The sequence below is a fragment of the Acanthisitta chloris genome, unplaced genomic scaffold, assembly GCF_000695815.1.
Source record: "Acanthisitta chloris isolate BGI_N310 unplaced genomic scaffold, ASM69581v1 scaffold1496, whole genome shotgun sequence".
NCBI classification, from domain to species: Eukaryota; Metazoa; Chordata; class Aves; order Passeriformes; family Acanthisittidae; genus Acanthisitta; species Acanthisitta chloris.
The window spans coordinates 19,308-27,789 of record NW_008676306.1 but is presented as its reverse complement, the minus strand read 5'-3'; the positions used below and the strand labels follow the sequence as shown (position 1 = coordinate 27,789).

Below are 8,482 nucleotides of genomic sequence, written 5' to 3'. Positions count from 1 at the left end.
AACCACTAGCTCAAAATTACTTGAGTTTATTTGGCCTGGTTGAATTTTATGGAGCTGGTCTTCTAATCAGGTGGACCACAATGGAAAAGTGAGGGTTTCTTGGAGAATCCCATGGGGCAATGCAGTGGGAGAGCACACAGGTTCCACAGTGAAACTCTTGGGGCTGAGGCTTCAGAGAAGACACTGATGCTCATCATCAGCCTAACACTTTCTGTTTGTGTGCTCCATTTCAGCCTCTTTCTCCTCTAAATATATCCCTGTGGACTGGGGAGGGTTGTGCTGCTGCAGGAGACGTGTGCTGCAAAGAGCATGGCTTATTTATTTGCACTGTTACAAGTTGCTCTGTAAATAAGCCACTTGGATTTTTGCCTTCCCCTTTTTGAGATGCAGATGTTGCCTTCTCCCTCCAGTCTTTGCATCCACATCCTGGTTTGTATTCATGGGATGAAACTGGCTGTGGGGCACGGAGCTATCAAAGGCTTGTAGCAATTTGAGTCCTTCAGCTAACCAATACAGATGGAAGGGTTTGGAGCACCATCTGCAACCCATCAAGAGGGGAAGAGGCTTTTTTGTGCCGGATGGAGGTTTGTGTGAAGGTCTTGGAGCCCTTTTGGACGGATCGGAGGAGCAAGTTTAGATTAGATATTGGGAAGGAATTCTTCCCTGGGAGGTGCTGAGACACTGGCACAGGTTGGACAGAGAAGCTGTGGCTGCTCCATCCCTGGGAGTGTTCCAGGCCAGGTTGGACAGGGCTTGGAGCAACCTGAGCTGGTGGAAAGTGTCCCTGCCCGTGGCAGGGGGTGGAATGAGATGGTCTGTATGGTACCTCCCCACCCAAACCATTCTGGGATTCTATGATTCTGTTATTCTAACATGTGTAACACTCATCAGTGAGCTCTTTGCACTGAGTCTGACTTTGCTCCTCCACCACCAGAAGAGCACCTAGTGATGAGTTCTATGGATCTGACTGTGCATGGCTCTAAATACCTGTGATCTTCACCAAGCATGAAGGTCACAGCTGCTGTAGAAGCTGCTGGTGAAATCACAGGGTATTGGTGGGATGGTGGTGACTCCTGAGAGGTCAGGGGAGAGCAGGGTGGAGGGGCAGTGCCCAGCTGAGTTCCTGCAGGGAGCTGGGAGCAGGGATGATGCTCTGAGGCTCTTTCCAAGGCCAACACAGCATTTTTGTCAGTCTGGAGCTTCTTATAAACAGGACTCAGGAGCTGAATGGTTTTTTTTCCTAGGCTGCAGTCAAAGCTGCCTCAGCCTTGTGCTGAAATCCCTTCTGCTGCTCTATAATTATCTGCAGAGCAGAGAAGCACCCACTGCCTCCCACGGTGTGATGACCAGGAGCTCCCAGCACCCCGAGGAGGGTCTGAGACTGCATCCTCACCAACCTTTTTACAGCATGGCCAAGCTCAGTCCAGCCTAGACTTGATACCTAAGCCAGGTGATGCATCAGCAGCTCTTGAAGATGTGCTGACAGGGATGGAGCAGCATCCAACCTGTGGTGGGGATGCGTTTGGGGATGCGTTTTGGGATGCCAAGGTGATGCTGATGGTCCCTAGGGACCAGGCAGTGCCTAAGGTGAAACCCATCCCCTCTGCTGAGCGGGGTGTGAAATTTTGCGAGAGGAAGTGGCCAAGGCCGTGCGAGGCGAGGGCAGGAAGGGGAGGGAGGTGATGCTGCTCTGGTCCCCGCGGATCGAGCGGCGCTGGGAGCTGAGCTCTGCCCGTTCCATGCTGCCCCAGCGCCGCTGCGCGGGGAGGCGCGAGGAGGAGGAGGAGGAGGAGAAGGAGAGGGAAGGGAAAGGTTCCCCGGCACGGCAGGAATAGCTCGGCAGGCTGAGCCCAGAATGTGAGCTCGGGCTCTGCGGAGCAGCAGCACAGAGACCCCGATGGTCTCCAGCGCCCCGAGCCCCGCGCAGCATCTCTCCTCTGCCGAGCTCCCATGACCATCACAGCAGCATGAGCAGCGGCTACTGCAGCTTGGATGAAGACCTCGAGGATTGCTTTTTCACGGCAAAAACCTCTTTTTTCCGCAGCGCACACGGCAAGGTCCCTGCCAAGGTAACGGCGAAGTGATGCGCAGAGCTGTGCTGGGCAGGGGAGGGGGCGCTGGGCAGGGGGTCCTGGTGTTCCCAGACAGCTGACTGCGGGTCCAGCCTCAAGGAGCTCGTGTTGGGCTCAGGGCAGAGCTGCTGGAGGGGAGGAAATCTCTCCTGTCTCCTGTGCGAAGGGTCTGTGCTGCTGCCGGTTGCTCTCAGCATCTCAACCTTTTCCGTGCTCAGCATCTCAACCTTTACCCTAGGAAGGTATTTCCCTTCCCAGGGATTCATGCAGGAGGAGCTGACTCTAAATGTGGGGTTTTTTTCAGCGTTAGGTGAAATCATTTAGCTGCTCTGTCAGGCTCCCAGCCAAGGACCTTGGGTTTGGCTTTGCAAGATCTGCACTGGTCCAAATTTTTTGGTCCCAATTTTTCCACTGGTGGTGGAAAAATTACCCCGGTGGAGTGGATGGGGAGATGGGAAAGTTCAGGGCTAAATTAATCTGTGAAGTTATTAACACAGTGATGAATCTGGTCCTTTTCTGGGCTGCTGAAGGATTTGCCTTGGAGAAGGAGACAGAGCAGTGTTTCACCCCCAGGGTGAGATTTCTGCCTCGGTGACATTGACAGGGCTGTTTGGTGGGGTTGAAGTGTTTTTTATGAAATAAAACTAAAAATCCCTGTGCTAAACTTTGGGGCCCTAAGCAGAGCTGAGCACAAAAGGAGAAGGCAAACAGACAGTGCTGCGGAAGTGGAGGTTTTGCTCCGGAACGAGAGCCTTGAGGCACCCAAAGATCAAATCTGGCCCAGGCTGCAGCTTTTTCACTTCAAATTCCCCTGTAAACCATCAGCACTGACGCACTCCTCGCAGCCTCTGCTGTGTTTGCACCTGAGGCTGCAGAGCTGCAGTGCTCAGCAGGTGCTTTGGGGTTCAGCCTCCTGCAGCGCAGGGTCCAAGGGCTCTGCCCTTCTCTCCTTGGGCAGGGGGAGCTGCTCTGGGTGGGGGAGAACTTCAATCAGCTGGGAATTTTGGTTCATTTCCCTGAGGAATTGCTGCCTTGGGTTTAAGCTGGGATATTCCCTGTTAGCCAGCAGCTCCTTCTCGCTATGATTAGCTGACACGAACTGTTGGTTTTGAAATGTCATTTGATGATTCATTTGTGGAGGAGATGTAAGAGATTGGGGTGTTGGTGCAGCCAGTGCTGCTCTGTCTGAGCCAGGGCACTGCAGATCCTCAGGTACCCTTGGAAATCAGCCTGATGCTGTTAGTGCTTGGGAGCTTCTCCTCACAGAGGGATTGGGGGATGCTGCAGCCCCTTTTTCCCAGCTCCTTGCCTGGATGTGGTCGTGTGGGAGGCAGAGCTCACACTCCAGAGAATGTGGAGCCTTTCAGGGGTTTGGTGCTATGGGGAGGAAATGGTTCCTGTGCATGAAAAAACCCCCACACAAAATGTGCTGCTGAAAAGCGACTGATGTTGTGTAATGGGTTTGTGTGTGGAGGTGGGTCCTTGTGTGTCTCCAGCTAGAGGTGGAAACCACCCTGAGGCCTTGGTGGAAGAAGGTTTTGGGGGGTTCATGGCATGCTAAGGGGTTGGTGGTGGTGCAGGTCCTGCAGGAGCATGAGGCTGGACCTCAGCTCTGCACGGAGCTGGCCCTGAAGCTTGGCAGGGAGGAGGAGGAGGAGGAGGTGGACATCTCCCCTGGGTTTTGATTCACTCCCTGTCCCCCCTTTTTTCCTTGGAACCTTACCTATAAGTGATGTTATTGAAGATCTACATGTGGCAACAGCTTTATTTTTCATCACCAAGTGCAGTCCCTGCTCTTGGCCATGGGCAGAAATCATCAGGTTGGGCCCAAAAGTGAGTAAACCTGATGGATGTGTTTGGATACAATGATGTTTGTCTATCTTTATGTGCCCAGGAATGATCCTGAGCTCAGGATTCCTGTGAGCATGTCCTGTGGCGTGGATAACTTAGGGATGCACATCTTGAAAGTCCTAGGAAACATCTCTGTGGGGTAGGAGGGGATGTAGAGGCCTCCAGTCACTTAAAACAATGGAGTGGAATTTGATCACTGCGATTAGAGAAATGATTTTTCCAATTGAAATAACTGTATTAGCCTGGAGAGGCTCTTTCTAGGAATGCTGTAATTCCTTTTCATTTTCAGCACCATCAGTGCAATCACTCTTCATTAGCACAGAACTGGTTTAGATCTCAGATGTGACCTCATCCCTGGAGATCCATTACTTGGCATTTTTAGGCCTCTCCAGCTGAATAGCTTCAGTGGCTTCTGCCTGAAGCTGATTGCTTAAAACTCTGCAAAATTGCTCTTGGAGTCCTGCATCAGTGGCTGCCAGGAGAGCAGGCTCAGAGGGGGAAAGGGGCAGTGTCTGTCCAGGAATGGGGAACACAAGAGGGACAGAACCTGAGCAGGGGCTGGATGAGGTTATCTCCAAGCCTTGGAGAAACTCAGTAGTCCCAGAACTGTCTGGACATCAGGACAGCACCTGTGCAGGTTTGTGGGGTGCAGGTAGGTGTTGGTGTTGCCTGTGCTGGGTGGACAAAGTGAGCAGCACCTGCCTGGTGCAATGCAGAGGAGCCAGAGCCCAGGTATGGCCTGTGAGGCTGTGACTGGTTCTCAGTGTCTGTTCCTGAGGATCAGGAGATCCCTCTGAGCCAGGCCAGGGGCTGTGCACACAGACATTGGTGTGGTTGTGCAGCCAGAGGGTCCTGTCCTGCCCAGACCCCTGTGTGATGCAGCTCCTTGCAAGGACCTTCTCAGCTCTCACTGCTGAGCAGAGACGTGGCAGGAAAAATGGTTTCTAAGTGAAATCTCCATGGCAATCAAAACACTGAGCCCATCTTCACTTGCTCTAACCTCTCTGAAATGCAGCAACCATCCCTCTCCCCTCCTCTAGAGATCAGCTCTCATCTTCTGCCTTTTCCTCTGAACCCCAAAGTAAACCACAGCATCTCATTTGAATTTCTCAAAGGGAATGAAATTTTGGGCATATCTGGGGTTTTCTTGGGGTTTTTTTTGGTCCAAATCTCTGACATGATTCTCCCCCCGTGCCTGTCTGTGCTGAAGCAGTGGATCCTTTCCCAATTTAGTGCTGGGAACTGTGGGAGTGGGTGCTGAAAGGGAAGCCTTGGTGTTGGGCAGGAGAACTGTGTGAGAGCTCTGGTGACTGCCTCAGCCCCACTGTCCCCCAGCCAGCACCTGCTGCAGGTGGATTTACAGTTCTGACCTGATGGTTCTCATGTTTCTGGCTCAAATTTGAAGCAGTCACATTTGTTTCCAGTCCTTTGTGCTGTGGTGTGATAGTGGCCACAGCACGTGAGCTGGTGATGCTCCTCTGAACTGTGGCTCTGTGGCCAACAGCTCTCAGACACACTCTCCAGGCTTTGTTTTAAGATAAATCTTCCCTTAATAAGCAGAAGAACTGAGGATTGATGCCCCAAGTTGTAAAATGCCTGCAGAAGGTGGCTTCAAAGTCTTCTTGCTGTCTGAACAGAGCCAAAGGGAGAGCTTGGGCTGTGTTTTTGGGAATGCAAGTTGTCCCAGCATGGCTGATTTAACTGGTCATGGAGCTGTGCCCAAGCACACCAGGCAGGACTTGGCCACTCCTGCCTCGAGATAAGACAGTCATTGCCAAGAATGTGGTGATGTTGAGCCAGATCCATCTCCACTGTTCTGCTCTTCAAATTCATTAGCTAAATGACTGGTGAGGGAAGTTGGCTGGGAGTGAAGGAGCAGGGATGGTGTCCCTGAGGCTGGTTTGGGGCTGCAGGGAAGTGGCCTTTGCTCTAAGAAATGTCCCATGGAAGTGCATGCTCAACCTCTTCCTCTGGGTGCCTTTCCAGGTCTGGTTTGATGGTGAAGCCATGGTTCATGAGCTGCTGGTCTTCTCCTTCCTGAGCTGTGCATCCAAGCTGTAAGCACAGCTCCTTGGTGCCAGCTGGGGCTGTGGTGGGATGGGGAACCACAGGGCATGGGACAATCCCTCCACACTGCTGCAGTGGCATCAGAATGCTCCTGGGTCCCACCTACAGCTGTTACTGCCAGCATGGTGCAGAGCTACTGCCTTTGCTTGCTTTGAGAAGCTTTTGCAGTTGGGGGTTGACTTGGGGAAGGTGGAAGGCTGCAGGAAGAATACTCTTCAGCTGGGTGTGGAGTGTGTCTTCCCTAGCATCCCTGCAAACCACTGAATGGAGATATATCTGCTGTGGAAGCTTCGTTGTTGCCTCTCTTGGCTTAGAATTCTTTGGAGAGCTTCTCACCATGGTCCCCATGGGGTTTCCATAATAGCCTGTCACAAGCTCATTGCTCCTTTGCTGAGTGGTGGGTTGCAGAGAGAGGATTAGTGTGGTGAACTCAGAGGGGCAGTGGCTGTCCCAGCCAGTTAACCTTTGGCATCCACAGCCATGCCCTGTTCTGCATCATCCTGGCAGCTCCAGCCTTGCCATCACTTTCTCATCACCCAGGAGGGTGGCACGATGGAGAGGATGGAACGGTGTTTTTCAGGCTGGCACACAGATGTCATGATGTGTGGCCACACAGCCAGGTGATCCCCAAGGATGGCTGAGGTTATTCTTCCCTGTTTTCCATCCAGGAAAGCTGCAGGAGCAGCAGTGCCAGAGTTTAGGTGCAGGGAGAGGTACCAAGATGTTGTTTTGCTCACAGCTTGTTTCATCCTGTCCCGGTACGACAGGAAGTGTGGCAACGGTTTATGGTTAATAACTTCTGTTTTTCTTCTCTTGGGCAGAATTGCAGATTCTGCAGCAGAGACTTTGCACAACCAGAGGTCAGGGGAGATTTGTGAGCAGCAAGAAGTAGCTGATCTAATCGCCCGCGGCGGAAGGAACAGCACTTCTCTTCCCAGGCCTTGGCGACCCTTCCCAGGGCTCCTTTGCCATGGGGTTGGTGCTGCTGGGCTGGTCTGGGTCATGTTCACACTTGGGTTTTGGTCTGGAAGGCAGAAAAGGAGAGTCTCCAGCTGTGGGATGTGCAGGGCTGGGATGGATGGATGATCCCTGCTGGGGGCTCGTGGTGGAGCCTGAGCATCACTGCCCTGAAAGGCAAGGAGAGGGGAAGGGGCTCCCAGTGCCCTCAGGGCTCCCCCAGCCCTAAATAGCTGCTGGGGCTGGGATGGCACCACTCTGGGTCCTGTGGGACAGCTGGCTGGGGTGTGTGTTAGTTTTTCTCCTGTGACCTCATCGCTTGGCCACGGATGGAGCACGTGCCTTGGGTTTCATGTCCTTGTCAGCCTGTGGTGGGATGGCTGTGTGGAATGAGATGATGATTAAAACTAGCTTTCCCTGGAGTGTAGGAGACAGGTGAGCTGGGAGGGTGCTGAGCAAGCCATGAGAGCAGCAGGTACATCTCATCTGCCAAAACGTGTGCAGGGTGCTGGAGGTTGGGCCGTGGTTTGTTGATGGAGCTCTGTGGTGACACGGTGTGAGAGCTGTGACATAGCCAGGCTTCCTCCTGCTGAGAGGTTTGGCTTCTTGGAGCCCAAAACAATCTGCCTTGTGCCTGCTGTGAATCCCTGGGGCCCAGCACTGCTCCAGCCTCCTGCAGTCCTGGGTGCACCGTGTGTCGTCCGTGGAAACGTTGGCACACGAGCTGCTCCCACAGCTCTTGATTGCTGGCACGTGTGTGCTCCTCAGCTGGGAACATCACAGGAGGGGAGGGACTTGCCCTGCTGGGGAGAAGCAAATTGCAGTGACAGGGACAGGCTGAGGGATGGATGGGTGGGTGGATGGATGGATGGATGGATGGATGGATGGATGGATGGATAGATGGGTTTAAAGCCATCACCCCTTGTCCTGTCGCTCCATGCCCTTGTCCAAAGTGTCTCTCCAGCTCTCCTGGAGCCCCAAGAAAGTCACTGGACAAGGAGACACTGTGTCAATGTTTTCTCCCTTGGGTTACTGCTCCTGCTCAGTGTTTCAAGAGGTTTCAGGCAGAAATTGTGAACTGTCACTAGGGATTTGCTTGAATGAATTTGGAGCTCTCTAGTCCCAGGACTGCACTGTCTTGCCAGATTGCAACCAGGATTTCAGTGTGTCCTGTGCTTGATTCACCTCCTAAAAGAAATATCATGGGTAGCCTTGGGCAATATTGGCTTATTTACAGCTTGCTGCATCCTGTTCTTGTGTGCTCTGGGGCTGCCTGGGAACAGACAAGCTTTGCTCCCAAAGCTGCCTTTTTTTTCCCCTTTTTTTTGCCTTCTCAGAGGTTACAGTTTTCATTCTGAGCCTTCCTGGCCTTGATGGCACATCCCTTCATGCTTTCTGCTCCCTCTGCTAATGCCAGCTTCTGAGCAAGCCCACAGAAAATCTGGGAGCACTGCACACAGTTCCAGGCAGTGCTGGCAAAATGTATTCACAGGATGTCTCCAGGGGAGGTGGTGAGTTATGGGAAGGCAGCAGAG

At 52.9% G+C, this 8,482-nt stretch overlaps 1 protein-coding gene across 1 annotated transcript in view; it reads left to right on the top strand.

Moving 5' to 3' along the window:
- The first annotated feature begins 1,967 nt into the window (after positions 1-1,967).
- The window catches only part of RASSF5 (Ras association (RalGDS/AF-6) domain family member 5), an 11,947-nt gene continuing 5,432 nt past the window's right edge, over positions 1,968-8,482 (top strand). Inside the window, exon 1 of the mRNA XM_009076066.1 lies at positions 1,968-2,069. Coding sequence (XP_009074314.1) covers positions 1,968-2,069 — 102 coding nt within the window. The remainder of the gene's footprint in view (positions 2,070-8,482) is intronic.